Genomic DNA, 17,286 nt, shown 5'->3' on the forward strand with positions numbered 1-17,286 from the left:
TGTACAGTGCTTCACATTGTAAGTCTGATACACATGCAGAACCGCAACTGTAATCTCAGCAAGCAACATGTTAGTGTTTTTCGCTGTGGTCTTATCGTTGTCACTTACGTCCGCATTTGCGGACCGAGTGCCGCGCAGTTGTGGCGCTTGTGAACCCAGTCTGTGCGACGCTCTCCCAGAGGTGGGCTGCAAGTCTGGCACGATTTTCGACTCCTGCGGTTGTTGTTCACTTTGCGCGGCTGGAGAGGGGGAGCCATGCAGGGGGCGCGGAACCACAGCCAAGCGTTGCGCCTCTGGACTGGAGTGCGTTAAGAGCGACAAGAACAAGAAGACAAAGCTCGGAGTTTGCGCCTGCAAGACCAAATACGAAGTGTGTGGCTCCGATGGAGTGACCTATAAAACTGGCTGCGACTTGAAAGTTGCCAGCCTGAAAGCGGTGAACGAGGAGAAGCCTGAAATAAAAGTCTTGAATAAAGGAAAATGCGCAACAGGTGAGAATGGGGGACACTTCTATTATAGTGGAAATTGAATTCTGTCTATTTGGAAACACTAATATTTTGTGTATTGCACTAAAATAATTCGGATCTCGCTCAAATACATTTTAGCCTGATAGCCAATAGTTCACCAAGGTGCCTAAAATATTATATTTTGGTGTGATGGTTCACTTTCATATTGACTCATGTTTCTTCTTTCTCAGTAATTTAGTTATAATAAACAACGTTAAGATTTATTGTGGAGGCTAATTAACCATTAACTTACTGTAAATTATGGTAATGTATTAATCACTGCTGGTATCTCATCTATTGTCAATGTTTGCCTTGCATGAACTGATTCTAAGTTATATTGATTTGACTATTGTCCAATGCACCATCAATTTACATTATTGGACATCACTGCCACAATGCACTGATTTGTCTTGGGACCCATGCCGAGATATGAGTGCTCTCAAGTTACTGGATAGAAGAACTGGCTGAGAAATATGGAAAATTTGTGGCACTGTCAACGGGGTGTGGACAAGGTCTACCTCTATAACCCTTGCAAAATAACCAGAGTTAACTAAAGACAGCCACTGAATAAGCTGAAAGCCATTGTCTCCACTCTGGGGTGCCACCCTCCACGGCCCTGAACAGACATGTCTGAAATTCCACCCTCCCAGGGAGGGATTTTACATTTTGTAAAGGAGAATGGCCGTCAATCAAACAGCAGCGCCTCGCCTACATACACACAGACAGGCGCTGTTGGTTTACAGCAAAGCCCGTTGGCTTCAGTGTTTAGTTCAGTGAACCTTTACATGATTAATTATAACTGCGTGCTGGTTTTGGATTAGGCAGGCGAAAGGGTTCGGGGACGTGAAGAAGAAAAAAAACGCTGCCTGGCAGAAAAAAAAGTCATACCACACGCGAAAAGCCCCAGACTAATTTGCCCATATCCAACAGGGCAAGGTCAGAGAGCAACTTTCGCTGCGCCCTTAAGGCTCGCCGAGAGGTCAAAGATAGCACTACGTTAGGTTCAAGGCCACCATTCCTCTCTCCACTCCATGTTGTTCTTGTTTTCTCAGGGTCTATTAGCTAGGCCTATTTCAGGGGAGGATTTTGTTGACCATACTTAACTGGTAACAGTAAATTTCCCCCGGAACTCAAAATAACAGGGGCCTCTACCTCCAATATATGAGACAGTGCTTATTTATTATAGTCGTGATCATATCCGTTCCTTGGGTTGGAGTATTGAGAAGACAACCCTATTCAATCTTCCATAGGCATGTGGCATCGTAATATTATCCTAAGGAGGCATTCACTTTGCAACCCCTGTCATTCAAAGCCTAGTCTTCACAACTAAAATAAGATTTCAGTAAAGCTACACTTCTGTCCCCACTTGTGCCCCACACGCAAAGTATTATGTGTCAGAAGTGTGAAGTTATGTACAGTTAAAGTCGGAAGTTTACATACACTTTTATGTTGGAGTCATTAAAACTTGTTTTTCAACCACTCCACAAATGTCTTGTTTACAAACTATAGTTTTGGCAAGTCGGTTAGGGCATCAACCTTGTGCATGACACAAGTCATTTTTCCAACAATTGTTTCCAGACAGATTATTCCAGTGGGTCAGAAGTTTAAATACACTAAGTTGACTGTGCTTTTAAACAGCTTGGAAAATTCCTGAAAATGTCATGGCTTTAAAAGCTTCTGATAGGCTAATTGACGTCATTTGAGTCAATTGGAGGTGTACCTGTGGATATCTTTCAAGGCCTACCTTCAAACTCAATGCCTCTTTGCTTGACATCATGGGAAAATCAAAAGAAATCACTCTGAAAAAAATTGTAAACCTCCACAAGTCTGGTTCATCTTTGGGAGCAATTTGCAAACACCTGAAGGTACCACGTTCACCTGTACAAACAATAGTACGCAAGTATAAACACCATGGGACCACGTAGCCTTCATACCGCTCAGGAAGGAGACAAGTTATGTCTCCTAGAGATGAACATACTTTGGTGCGAAAAGTACAAATCAATCCCAAAACAACAGCAAAGGACCTTGTGAAGATGCTGGAGGAAACAGGTACAAAAGTATCTATATCCATAGTAAAACAAGTCCTATATTGACATAACCTGAAAGGCCGCTCGGCAAGGAAAAGCCACTGCTCCAAAGCCGCCATAAAAAATCTAGACTGCGGTTTGCAACTGCACATGGGGACAAAGATCATACTTTCTGGAGAAGGTATTGGAGTGGCCGTCACAAAGCCCTGACCTCAATCCCATGGAACATTTGTGGGCAGAACTGAAAAAAGTGTGTGCGAGCAAGGAGTCCTACAAACCTGACTCGATTACTCCAGCTCTGTCAGGAGGAATGGGCCAAAATTCACCAAACTTATTGTGGGAAGCTTGTGGAAGGCTATCTGAAACATTTGACCCAGGTTAAACCATTTCAAACCAAATTCTAATTGAATGTATGTAAACATCTGACCCACTGGGAATGTGATGAAAGAAATAAAAGCTGAAATAAATCATTCTCTCTACTATTATTTTGACATTTCACATTCTTAAAATAAAGTGATGATCCTAACTGACCTAAAACAGGGAATCTTTACTAGGATTATATGTCAGGAATTGTGAAAAACTGAGTTTAAATGTTTTTGGCTAAGGTGTATGTAAACTTCCGACTTAAACTGTAAATGCACACATTTTCTTGATCCATAAAAACAGAAAATTTGGTTTGAGCCAAGCACGTTAATAGAAGTTTTGTTTATCAGATTAAATAATATTTGTACATTTGTGCAAATCCGCGTAAAACTTGTCCCAATGTTTGAAAGGCAATGACAGTAATGTTCAGTGTTCGTATTGAGAAACCAAACAGAGTTACTTTTTAACTTATTCTGACTGGCATGAGAAAACTAAAGGGAGAAAGTATGCTTAATATTTCACTAAATTCCTCACTAACAGAATTAATTCTAAACTCATTATGGTCCATGTTACATCAACTCCTTCACTTACTGTACTAACCTAAAAAATAAATGGCACATTCATTCCTTTCTGGATGACTAAATTGACTGGAGATGCTATCTGTTAATTTATATAATACATTTATCACATATCAATCAGAACATCTCTGTTAGGATATTGTTGCTTTGACAATTTCCGACCTGTACCAGCTAGTCCCAGTGGATTTACAGCAGAGCTATCTCTGATTCCGCCCAAGTTAAAAGATAAGCATTACAGGTTGATTTGAAGGAGATAAATCCACTCAATTGTCTCGCTTTTTTCTTCTCCTCCACAGCACCTGTCATTGTGACGGCCCCTGGTGAGGTCTACAATGTCACAGGCTCCCAGGTGTACCTGAGCTGCGAGGCCATTGGAATCCCCACCCCCGTGATCACCTGGAAGAAGGTACCAGAAGGTTCAATTGTGAGGTCTCTAGGACTTTTGAATCCACACTTTTCTCAGGTGTGGTACAATTATTATTATTTTTTTAATCGCTCCATGCTTTGAGAAAAGTATTTCTATATGGGTATCTTTTGTTTTTAGAAACATTCCCATATGTAGTTTCGTATGATGGTCCAAAGAACTGTACATATGGTAGGTCGTTAATGTCTTTTCCTATGTCAAGTTATTCATACGTCCCCTTCCACTGATTGTTGATTTTGGCTCTGCATTTGAGGACACAATGGACGAAAGAGATGTGAAAATAGAGGATATGAAGCATGCTATTGTTAACCACACACTGACACAATAGCACAGGACATGAGAGGTTTGAGGGGAAATCCTTAAATATTATCTGATCTTTACAGTCAAGGCTTTACTCATACACACGGTCAGCGTCTAACATTCTGAACATTCTTCATGAAAAAAAGTAAAGAAGCATGAAATTCCCATTGGTTTCACAGAGACTAAAAATACTAAAGTTAATGAGGATAATTCAGAATGAGGTTGAGAAAATATGTAAGAAAAGGGTAAGAGAGGGGAGACGAACAGGGCCATGGAAAGCCAGGATGCAAGAAGTCAATGTGGAGAACACAACTCATCATTCCTGGACAGACAAGGAAGTTAACCCACTGTTTGCTTACTCTCAAAATAGAGCAAGAGAACACTCTATATAGGATTTAATATGAAAACAGATATTTAATCAAGATGGGACAAAACAAGTATCCCTGCACTGAGAGAGAGAGATTACATTTATATAACTTGATGTTGTAAGCATTGTTTTATTGAGTCAATTAGCCCAAACTACCACTCTCTCAGCTAAACAGAATGTTGCTTTGTTCAAACTGTACCCTTAGATCTGAGATTTGCCTTGACCTGTTAAATCTGACCCATTTACACTGAACAAAAAATATAAAATGCAACATGTAAAGTATTAGTCTCATGTTTCATAAACTGAAATAAAATATCCCGTACATGTCCCATATGCACAAAAAGCTTATTTCTCTCAAATGTTGTGCACAAATTTGTATACAGCCCTGTTAGCAAGCATTTCTCCTTTGCCAAGATACTCCATCCACCTGACAGGTGTGGCATATCAAGAAGCTGATTTAACAGCATGCTCATTACACAGGTGCACCTTGTGCTGCGGACAATAAATGACCTCTCTAAAATGTGCAGTTTTGTCACACAACACAATGCCACAGATGTCTCAAGTTTGGAGGGAGCGTGCAATTGACATGCTGACTGCAGGAATGTCCACCAGAGCTGTTGCCAGAAAATGTAATGTTAATTTCTCTACCATAAGCCACCTCTAACGTCATTTTAGAGAATTTTGCAGTACGTCCAACTGGCCTCACAACTGCAGACCAAGGGTTACCACACCAGCCCAGGACCTCCATAATCCGGCTTCTTCACCTGCGGGATCTTCTGAGACCAGTCACCCGGACAGCTGATGAAACTGTGGGTTTGCACAAAATGTCAGAAACCATCTCAGGGAAGCTCATCTGTGTGCTTGTGGTCCTCACCAAGGTCTTGACCTGACTGCTGCTCGGCATCGTAACCAACTTCAGTGGGCAAATGCTCACCTTTGATGGCCACTGGGATGCTGGAGAAGTGTGCTCTTCACGAACAATTCCCGGTTTCAAATGTACCGGGCAGATGGCATGTATGGCGTTGTGTGGGCGAGTGATTTGCTGATGTCAACATTGTGAACAGAGTGCCCCATGGTGGCAGTGGGGTTATGGTATGGGCAGGCATAAGCTATGGAGAATGAACACAATTGCATTTTATCGATGGCAATTTGAATGCACAGATATGACGTGACAAGATCCTGAGACCCATTGTCGTGCCATTCATCCGCCAACATTACCTATAAATATAAAGGATATTTCATGCTGAAACCCTCATTAAAACACCAATAGTATTCACTAACTTGATGGTTTGTATTTAGGATCATGTTTTACAGCTGTCACTGTATTTTTATAAATTTTAAAATCTTATTTAATTATTTCAGATATTTTACATGTGATTAGGCCACACCGAGGGCCAGAGATAATTACAGACACCTGTGATAATCTGAAGTATCCAAAAGGGCCACTAGATGTCTTGTGATAGATTACATAAAATCCTTGAAAGATACCAAAATTCTGGTAGTTTACTGATAAACTTCAAAATGTTCATTTAATATACCCTCCCTTTTCTAACTCTATATGTGTTACATCCATCTTTCCGTTTCAATACTTTCTTATGTCTCTCTGCTGTGTCTTTCTTATGTCCCACTGATTTCCCAGATGAGCCTTTATTTTATTTTCTTATATCATGTGTTTTTATAGCTGTAGATGTCGGAGTCTGAGCTTAGGTCATATAAAGAGAATGTGATCGTCGATTAAATGAAATAACATTTGATTTAGCCAGTTGTCTCTTGTGCTGACGCGTTGAATGTTTTCAGTCTCACAGCTGCACACACACACAGCATGCTTTTAAATGGGTTGATTCGATTAGTTAGTTATTAAGTTAATGGTTGTTTTCCCAGGTCACCAGCGGAAAACAGAGAATGGAGCTGCTTCCAGGAGACAGAGACAACCTGGCCATTCAGACCCGTGGAGGACCTGAGAAACATGAGGTCACCGGCTGGGTCTTGGTGAGTCCAACCAGCCCCCCCACACACACATTAACACACAGATACACACTACTTTTTGTCATGTTTGTATTTTATTTTTTAGGGGGTAGATCAGCTTTAACATTGCAGCTAGATTGTGGTTTCTATCAAAGTAATTGTCTGCATCATTTCCAATCCCCCATATATACTGTGTATATATATATATATATATATATATATATATATATATTTTTTTTTTTATGTAAGCCTGACACCCCTACCCTAATTGGAGTAAACTAATGGCCTCCACTGCCAGCCAGCTTATCCATACTAAATACATTTCACGGACAGTATATTTTACATTAGTCCCAGCCTTCAGCTACCCTCAACCCCTCTCATAGTTTCCACAGATTGTAAATTAAAGATAAACACCTTTGCTAAGAGTATTATTATATTGATCAATTGACTTGTCAAATCACCCAGCCAGTGCTATTTCTAAGTAAATGTTGCAAACTTTCAGCCATTTCTGAACCTGCGACCAAAAACAAGCTACATATGGGCAGTCCCAAAACAAGTGATCTAATTATTCTCTTCGCAGCCAAATCTACAGAGCTGGGATGGTTGTATACCCCCCCATATATAACATTCTATTGGTTGCAAGAATTTTGTATAATAATTTAAATTGAAAAACTCTAGTTTATTCCGAATCTGGTGTCATTTTGTATATCAGTTCAAAAACCATGTGCCATACATCAAAAATATCCTTCCAACTATTTTGCAACCTGTATGGCGCAGCTGTAAATGTTTTGGTCCTTAAATTACAATGGTAACCTTCATTTATCACAATTGTCTGTCCAATTTTGGTCTTTAATAAAGGGCCAACAGACACGTTCCTTACCTTCTCCCCCTCCTTACCTTTGCCTCCTCCATTTTTACAGTAATGCTGCAATCAGTTGGTTGTCATTTTAGATAAAAAAAGGAAATGTCTGCTCTTTTTGTTAACTGCATGTGTGACATAACTCAACCAGTCATATTTATGATATATTTTACAAAGATCGTTGTGTTAAAAAAAAAAAAAAAAAAATCTGTATATTTTAGTTTAACCGTAATATTTGTTCTGACTTTCCTGAACTGAAATCTCAACCAGCTGTCTATTGTTTGTTTTGAAAATAGTGATATTTTGGAGATTATTTCATTTTCCTATTTAATTTTGTCTGGCTTGCGGTTCCAAATAAAGGGAAATATTTATTGCTCATATAATAAATAATAAAAGAAGTCTTTGGGTGTAGGCAGGGCCATAAGTATATAGGTAAACTGGGATATCACTAAATAATTAACTTCTTATGGCTGCAGGGGCAGTATTGAGTAGCTTGGATGAAAAGGTGCCCAGAGTAAACTGCCTGCTCCTCAGTCCCAGTTGTTAATATAAGCATATTATTATTAGATTTGGATAGAAAGCATTCTGAAGTTTCTAAAACTGTTTGAATGATGTCTGTGAGTATAACAGAACTCATATGGCAGGCAAACACCTGAGAAGAAATCCAAACAGGAAGTGGGAAATCTGAGGTTGGTCGATTTTCAACTCAGCCCCTATTGAATACACAGTGGAATATTGGTTATGTTGCATTTCCGTCTTTAGAAACTTGTTTGAGGATTCTACTGTGAAGTGGGGCCGATTGAGTCAGAAGTCTGCCAGCAGTCATGCGCTGGTCACGTGCATTTCACATGAGAGGTAGCTCGCGCTCCTTTGCTTTTCTGAAGACAGGAATTCTCCGGTTGGAATATTATTGATGTTTTATGTTAAAAACATTCTAAAGATTGATTCCAGACATCGTTTGACATGTTTCTACGGACAGTAATGGAACTTTTTGACATTTCGTCTGCAACTGGTGAACGCGCTTCGTGACTTTGGATTTGTTTACCAAATGCGCTAACAAAAGTAGCTATTTGGACATAAATGATGGACATTATCAAACAAATCAAACATTTAATGTGGAACTGGGATTCCTGGGAGTGCATTCTGATGATCATCATCAAAGGTAAGTGAATATTTATAATGTTATTTCTGATTTCTTTTGACTCCAACATGGCGGATATATCTATTTGTTTTCTGAGCACCGTTCTCAGATTATTGCATGGTTTGCTTTTTCCGTAAAGCTTTTTTGAAATCTGACACTGGTTGCATTAAGGAGAAGTTTATCTATATTTCCTTGTATTTTCATCAACATTTATAATGAGTATTTCTGTAAACTGATGTGGCTCTCTTCAATATCACTGAATGCTTTTGGAACTAGTGAACATAACACGCCAATGTATACTGAGATTTTTTTATATAAATATTAGAGGTCGACCGATTTAATCGGAATGGCCGATTAATTAGGGCCGATTTCAAGTTTTCATAACAATCGGAAATCGGTAATTTTGGACGCCGATTGTTTTTTTTGTTTTTTTTACACCTTTATTTAATCTTTATTTAACTAGGCAAGTCAGTTAAGAACACATTCTTATTTTCAATGATGGCCTAGGAACAGTGGGTTAACTGCCTTGTTCAGGGGCAGGACGACAGATTTTTACCTTGCCAGCTCAGGGATTCAATCTTGCAACCTTACAGTTAACTAGTCCAACACTCTAACCACCCGCGTAATGAGCAGCCCGCCTGTTACGCGAATGCAGTAAGAAGCAAAGGTAAGTTGCTAGCTAGCATTAAACTTAATCAATCATAATCACTAGTTATAACTACACATGGTTGATGATATTACTAGTTTATCTAGTGTGTCCTGCGTTGCATATAATTGACACAGTGCGCATTCGCGAAAAAGGACTGTCGTTGCTCCAACGTGTACCTAACCATAAACACCAATGCCTTTCTTAAAATCAATACACAGAAGTATATATTTTTAAACCTGCATATTTAGCTAAAATAAATCCAGGTTAGCAGGCAATATGAACCAGGTGAAATTGTGTCACTTCTCTTGCGTTCATTGCAGGCAGAGTCAGGGTATATGCAACAGTTTGGGCCGCCTGGCTCATTGCGAACTAATTTGCCAGAATTGTACGTAATTATGACATAGCATTGAAGGTTTTGTAACAGGAATATTTCGACTGATTGATGCCACCCATTAGATAAAATACGGAACGGTTCCGTATTTCACTGAAAGAATAAATGTCTTGTTTTCGAGATGATAGTTTCCGGATTTGACCATATTAATTACCTAAGGCTCATATTTCTGTGTGTTATTATATCATAATTAAGTCTATGATTTGATAGAGCAGTCTGACTGAGCGATGGTAGGCACCAGCAGGCTCATAAGCATTCATTCAAACAGCACTTTCGTGCGTTTTGCCAGCAGCTCTGCTGTTTATGACTTCAAGCCTATCAACTCCCGAGATTAGGCTGGTGTAATGATGTGATGTGAAATGGCTAGCTAGTTAGTGGAGTAGTTGTTCCCCTTGCTCTGCATGGGTAACGCTGCTTCGAGTGTGGCTGTTGTCATTGTGTTCCTGGTTCAAGCCCAGGTAGGAGCGAGGAGAGGTACCGAAGCTATACTGTTACACTGGCAATACTAAAGTGCCTATAATAACATCCAATAGTCAAAGGTATATGAAATACAAATGGTATAGAGAGAAATAGTCCTATAATTCCTATAATAACTACAACCTAAAACTTCTTACCTGGGAATATTGAAGACTCATGTTAAAAGGAACCACCAGCTTTCATATGTTCTCATGTTCTGAGCAAGGAACTTAAACCTGAGCTTTCTTACACGGCACATATTGCACTTTTCCAACACTTTGTTTTTGCATTATTTAAACCAAATTGAACATCTTTCATTATTTATTTGAGGCTAAATTGATTTTATTGATGTATTATATTAAGTTAAAATAAGTGTTCATTCAGTATTGTTGTAATTGTCATTATTACAAATACATTTTAAAAATTGTCCGGTTAATCGGAATCGGCTTTTTTTGTCCTCCAATAATCGGTATCGGCATTGAAAAATCATAATCGGTCGACCTCTAATATGCACTTTATCGAACAAAACATACATGTATTTTGTAACATGAAGTCCTATGAGTGTCATCTGATGAAGATCATCAAAGGTTAGTGATTAATTTTATCTCTATTTGTGCTTTTTGTGACTCCTGTCTTTGGCTGGAAAAATGGCTGAATTTTTCTGTGACTAAGCGGTGACCTAACATAATCGTTTGTGATGCTTTCGCTTTAAAACCTATTTGAAATCGGACACTTTGGTGGGGTTAATAACAAGATTACCTTTAAAATGGTATAAGATACGTGTATGTTTGAGGAATTGTAATTATGAGATTTCTGTTGTTTGAATTGGGCGCTCTGCACTTTCACTGGCCGTTGTCATATCAATCCCATTAACGGGATTGCAGCCCTAAGAAGTTTTAATCAAGGTGATCTTTCCAGAAATAGACTGTTCTAACTGTTCCTGGATGGTTGGGAGAAGTTGCTCTCGGAGGATGTGTTGGTACCATTCTTTATTCATGGCTGTGTTCTTAGGCAAACTTGTGAGTGAGCCCACTATCTTGGCTGAGAAGCAACCCCACACATGAAAGGTCTCAGGATGCTTTACTGTTGGCATGACACAGGACTGATGGTAGCGCTCACCTTGTCTTCTCCAGACAAGCTTTTTTACGGATGCCCCAAACAATCGGAAAGCGGATTCATCGGAGAAAAGGACTTTACCCTAGTTCTCAGCAGTCCAATCCCTGTACCTGATGTTTTTCCTGGAGAGAAGTGGCTTCTTTGCTGCCCTTTTTGACACCAGGCCATCGTCCAAAAGTCTTTGCCTCACTGTGCGTGCAGATGCACTCACACCCGCCTGCTGCCATTCCAGAGCAAGCTTTAGGAGACGGTCCTGGCGCTTGCTGGACTTTCTTGGGCGCCCTGAAGCCTTCTTCACAACAATTGAACCGCTCTCCTTGAAGTTCTTGATGATCTGATAAATGGCAGCAATATCCTTGCCTGTGAAGCCCTTTTTTGTGCAAAGCAAAGATGACAGCATGTGTTTCCTTGCAGGTAACCATGGTTGTCAGAGGAAGAACAATGATTCCAAGCACCACCCTCCTTTTGAAGCTTCCAGTCTGTTATTCAAACTCAATCAGCATGACAGAGTGATCTCCAGCCTTGTCCTCGTCAACACTAACACCGGTGTTAACGAGAGAATCACAGACATGATGTCAGCTGGTCCTTTTGTGGCAGGGCTGAAATGCAGTGGAAATGTTTTTTGAGGATTCAGTTCATTTGCATGGCAAAGAGGGACTTTGCAATTCATCTGATAACTCTTCATAACATTCTGGAGTATATGCAAATTGCCATCATACAAACTGAGGCAGCAGACTTTGTGAAAATTAATATTCGTGTCTTTCTCAAAACTTTTGGCAACGACTGTAGTTAATTTAATCTGATTGTGATTAAGGCCCTGTCCACAGAAAGTACATTTGGATGATTTTCATAAAATTTGGGGTGTTCTATTTAACTCGTGTACATTTGTGGTGTTCCCGGTCAAAAATGACCAGTCATTAGAAATTAATGGGTGAGACTACAACTAGTGTATAAAATTGAGTTAAGCCACATGCCTATTCATCGGATGGACACACTTCCTCTCCCAGACGCATGTGTGTTTGAGCACACACACACACACCTCACTCCCCTACTTGGCTTCCATGACAACACCCACGGGAACATTTCCCAAATATAACTGGGGAATATAACCACACCTGTTGGCAGTCTTACAAACAATCGCAACATTGTTTCAATAATATATAGAACTTTCCTCGCAGCTCTGGTATATAAAGCTTTTTTGAGGCCTTGCTCACAATTCATTCTATGGCAGCACAATGACCATAATGATATACTGTATGTGAGGCTCTTAATCATGAGGTGGAGAGAGGCCAGGAAACTGACAGTGATGATGCATTAGAGGAGGAAGTGTCAGAAGTTGAAGACAACACAGAATATGATCCAGACCAAGAGACAACCGATGTGGAACAATCCAGTGATGAGGAAGAGGGCCCTCCTGAGGTTGTTGTTACATTCCTGTCAAAAAATGGGAATTTGTCCTTATCTTCATCCCCAACTGAGAGGAGAGGTTGGTTGTCGACTGAAAATGATACGAGATACACCAGGTTGATGACATAAAATCCTGCCACTATTTAAAAATGTGCAATGTTTTCAAAACAAATGTCCTTTTAAACATAAGCAGTCTGTGATAAATAGCACAATATGTTTAATCTGAGTATTTGTTATAGTAAAAGTAATCCATACATTGTTTTTTTTACTCAAAAATTAGTTGTATGAGCTCAGGTCAATGAGGCCTACAGGCCATAAATAGCAAATAGAAGTTCAAAACTTGTAATGTCCACAAGAACTGAAGTTGATAAAAATATCTAAGACAACATTAGGTGATAATATATGTATTATTATGGATTTATAATCAGCTATAATGGGCCGGTAATTTTGGACTGGGAAAACATAATTAACATGAAACAAACAAAACAGGAGGGTTAAAAGACAACAGGAAATGTCAGCGTACAGTGACATGTTTATTTTTAAGCCCTGGATTTCTAGCCCATTGATATTATTGTTGGATCTGATTTTAATAGCCAACATTTCGATGGCCATAATAAATAGATATGCCAATAGTGGACAACCTTGTTTTACTCCTCTTGACAATTTTGTACTTTTTGAGAAGTAGCATTATTTACAATTTTACACCTGGGGTTAGTAAACATAACTTTAAGCCATTCTATAAGAGATTCTCCAAAATTAAAATAGTGCAGGCATTTATATATACATTTCAGTCGTACTTTATCAAAGGCCTTTTCAAGGTCAGCTATGAATACCAGGCCTGGTTTCCCAGATTTTTCATAGTTTTCTATACTCTTTCTAGTATATGTCTGTCTGATTAGGATGAATAATATCTGACAAAATACAGTTTAAATTCTATGCATTTTGCTAAGATTTTTGCGTCACAACACTGCAGTGTAAGGGGTCTCCAGTTTTTTAGATGGACTGGATCTTTGTATTTACCACCTGGGTCCTGTTTCAGTAATAGTGAAATCAGACCTCGACTTGAAACACTGTTAGTACAAAGGATTTAAGCTATCATACAGATTTGTGGGTCGTCCCACAGAAACAAATCAGTCAAATACCTCAAGGCCCACACAGAGGTAGTAAAGGTAGAAATTCAGCAAAGGATGGAAGAGTTATGTATTCGATACCTGACATTATATTACTTTATTTATGGATAATATTACTTGAGGCACATTCCAAAGTTGTCCATGAACTTGTTACCCAATGACTTGTTCTGTTCAGATCCTCTACATAACAGAGAGTTTAATACACATGCAACTCCTTCCTCCATGTCTGAGTAAATGAGCAGAAAACATTGGTGGGCCCTGTTCAGTGGTTAGATCTATCTACCCATCCCTCCCTGTTTCCCTCGCAGTATTCTGCTCCCCTGCTGTCAAACATCACATTCATTCAATTTCTTCATATAATTTCTGCTCATTGGCCATCTTCCAAGATATGTTTGTACCTGTGAGAAGTATATAAAGACCTACACAGGTGGAAGCCGGCACTGGGCAGCAGTCAGACAGCCGTAAAACAATCCAGAACGCTTCTTTCCAATTGAAATGGCACCCTTCCTCTGTCGAAATGAGCCGAGCTTGGCTGGGAGGAAGAGTTGAGGCTGTGTTTGTGTTGCCTTGCGTGTTCTGATAAAATCAGATAAGGCGATAACCGCCGCCACCATGCTTTTCAGATCTCGCCGCTCACCAAGGAAGAGGCGGGCTCGTATGAGTGCCACGCTGTCAACGCCAAGGGAGAGGCCTCAGCGGTGGGCACCATTCATGTGGTGGAGTCCATCGATGACATCCCTGTCAAGAAAGGTACCCAGCACATCCTTTTCTATTTCACTGCTATTTCTACTCAGTTTCATGTTAAATCTATAGACCCACACAATATGGCAAAGGGGGATATTTACCACATACAAAGGGCAAATGTAGGTATTCAAAGGGCAAATCAAAGGGTGTGTATGTACAGTATGTGTTACTTGTTTGGAATTCAAGCCCGCTAGCCCGTGGTTACCATTCTGTCCTGACATGTTTAGGAGTGCATACTTAGCTTGATCCACATCACCTGGCTGCTCTCTTGACAGGGCTCGATGGTTGCCTTCGACAAGGCAGCGCGTGTTACTGGGTGTGTAACTTTGTGCGAGCGTTGACAGATGCACTCACTGCACTGCCTATACATCTGCGCTCCAGGGGAAAGAACTTGGATGTTTAAGTGAGAACGGCATTCATATCAAAAGGAAAGCTCTACTTTTAGGTGTTTTTCCAACCCTGGTGATCTGTGATAATGGACACTATTCAAAACAAGGGACGCTCTCCGTCCTGCAAGATCTAAGCACTTCTTCATTACCAGTGATCTAAAAAAGGAATCAGGGCTAGATATGGGATACAAATCTGATGGAAACAGATCAAAGTCTTCAGGTCTCCCCCAGATTCACATATAACACATAGGTCTCTCCTATCATTGGTCATAAATAGGACCAGTTAAGGACGATTACCCTAGAAATCCACTTACCCAATGTGTCATTGTGCTCTTACCTGTGTGTCTCTCTTCCAGTGGCCAAGGATGATGAGCTGTAAGGCATCTCAGCACAGTAGTCTCAGTGGCGACTCCTGGCAGGATCAGGAGAGGGAGAAGCCCCTTCCATCCCACCAGTAGACCTGTACAATGACTAAGAAAGAGGACCAACAGCCACCATTAGCATCCCAGAGATCCATCAGATTTATATTTGAGAACGTTGCCATTTGTTAAATATGTGTTAAATATTTTAGTCATTTAGCAGACACTCTTATCCAGAGAAACTTTCAGTGGTGAGCGCATATGTAAAAAAAAAAGAAAAAGAACAAAAAGAATAATCATACCGGTCCCCCATCTGAATCAAACCCACAACCCTAGAATTACAAGCACCATGCTCTATCAACTGAGCCACACAGGACTTGTAACAAGTCAGTTTTCAGTGATATTCAGTACACTGTATTGTAGACAGTAATCCACAAGAGTCATCTAGGCCTCTCACACACATTTCTTGTCACTGACATCACACACAAGTAATTCATCAATAAGTACACAGTGTACAAAACATTAGGAACACCTTCCTAATGTTGAGTTGTATCCCTTTTTGCCCTCAGAACAGATTCAATTTGTTGGGTCATGACCTCTATGAGGTGTCAAAAGCCTTCCACAAGGATGCTGGCCCACATTGACTCCAATGCTTCTCACAGTTGTGTCAAACTTGCTGGGTGTCATTTGGGTGGTGGACCATTCTTGATACACACGGGAAACTGTTGAGCGTGACAAACCCAGCGGCATTGCTGTTCTTGACGCACTCAAACTAGTGTGCCTGGCACCTACGACCCCACCCTGTTCAAAGGCACTTAAATATTTTGTCTTGCCCATTCACCTTCTGAATGGCACACATACACAAAACAAAAAAAAATCCTTCTTTAACCAGTCTCCTCCCCTTCATTAACACTGATTGACATGGATTTAATAAGTGATTATAGCTCTCACCTGGTCAGTCTGTCATGGAACAAGCAGGTGTTCCTAATGTTATGTACACTGTGTATGTGCACACACACTAATTGCATGTGCATGCTTCACTCTTACTATTCCATCTTTTTTAATTCTAGCAAAAATAATACATTGCAAGACCATCACTAGTTGGCCAAGCAGGAACAGATTACCGAACGGGTGCGTGCCCCCTGGCCTATAGTTTTTCTATTAGCATATGATAGCAAAATGTGTAGAATTGCATGAAATTAGCTTTAAAAATGCAACATTTTCTCTCAGCCTCATGGCAAAATGTGAATAAAAGCTATAAAACAGCAAAATAATCCCTTCCCCATGGCAAAAAGTGTATAATTGCAGGAACTTTAAAAACTGCAACATGTTCTGTTAACTTCCTGCACATTTTGTCATGAAGCTAACGGACTACCCCAAAAAAATGGAGGCCGGTTCCCGGGGGCCACAAATGCGGTAGTTTGGCCCTGTGGGCAAGGCAGAAACAGACACCCAGGCATAAAACAATTACCCTTTACTAAAATTGTCGTGAAAAAACACATGAATTTGAATAAATCTTACATTTGAAATTATATTTTTATTTCTAAATGTACCAAGGTTATTTTTTGAAAAGTACACAAATCATTCTTTCCCTTGACATGATGCTTGACAAGCCATAAAGACATGCCTTTGCAAAAGCCATTGTGTGGAGTGAGTGATCAGGAATTAGAGGAAGGAAAACCAAACTCAGAACACTCTTGCATTCATATAATCCCAGTACTCGCATACTACGGGTTTAGCTACCACTCCAAACTTTGGCAGATGTCTGGGGATGTACTGTAGGGCATATTGAGTAACCGACAAGTATGAAATGGTGTAGAAAAAGGAGGATTTATGATGGAATGTAGAGATCCACTTTCGGTGCTAAAAGTCCGCAACTCCAATGAAGAGGCTAGCGGACATTGCTTTTACCAAATGTTTCTAGTTTCCCCCAGACTTAAGCTGTATGTATGAATTTGCTGTATTCACGTTGGTGTATGGTTTACTAACACTAGATGTTATTACTGTGTGACAGGTGCTGTACATCACTAATAAATACAAAAATTGACTTGTGGTTATTTTGATATTACATGATCAAGAGTTATGCACAGAGCTTTTTAAAGTGTGACAAAAATA

At 39.9% G+C, this 17,286-nt stretch overlaps 1 protein-coding gene across 2 annotated transcripts; it reads left to right on the forward strand.

Annotated features, from left to right (window-relative positions):
• Positions 1-3: 3 nt before the first annotated feature.
• Positions 4-17,218, forward strand: igfbp7 (insulin-like growth factor binding protein 7). Of its 2 annotated transcripts, none has more exons than XM_064973904.1 (5): positions 4-491; positions 3,771-3,937; positions 6,447-6,554; positions 14,303-14,429; positions 15,169-17,218. In XM_064973904.1, the coding sequence occupies exons 1-5, from the start codon at positions 68-70 to the stop codon at positions 15,189-15,191; spliced, it is 849 nt and encodes a 282-aa protein (XP_064829976.1). In that variant the 5' UTR covers positions 4-67; the 3' UTR covers positions 15,192-17,218. The 2 variants fall into 2 exon arrangements, with proteins under 2 accessions (XP_064829976.1, XP_064829977.1); XM_064973905.1 differs by having other exon boundaries at positions 3,771-3,880.
• Positions 17,219-17,286: the final 68 nt, after the last annotated feature.

Source organism: Oncorhynchus masou, chromosome 9 (genome assembly GCF_036934945.1).
Source record: "Oncorhynchus masou masou isolate Uvic2021 chromosome 9, UVic_Omas_1.1, whole genome shotgun sequence".
Lineage (NCBI taxonomy): Eukaryota > Metazoa > Chordata > Actinopteri > Salmoniformes > Salmonidae > Oncorhynchus > Oncorhynchus masou.

Coding starts and splice junctions, on each gene's coding strand:
- igfbp7 (XM_064973904.1), top strand. CDS start 68: ATGTTAGTGTTTTTCGCTGTGGTCTTATCGTTGTCACTTACGTCCGCA. Junction 492..3,770: donor TAAAGGAAAATGCGCAACAG/GTGAGAATGGGG, acceptor TCTCCTCCACAG/CACCTGTCATTGTGACGGCC. Junction 14,430..15,168: donor TGACATCCCTGTCAAGAAAG/GTACCCAGCACA, acceptor TCTCTCTTCCAG/TGGCCAAGGATGATGAGCTG.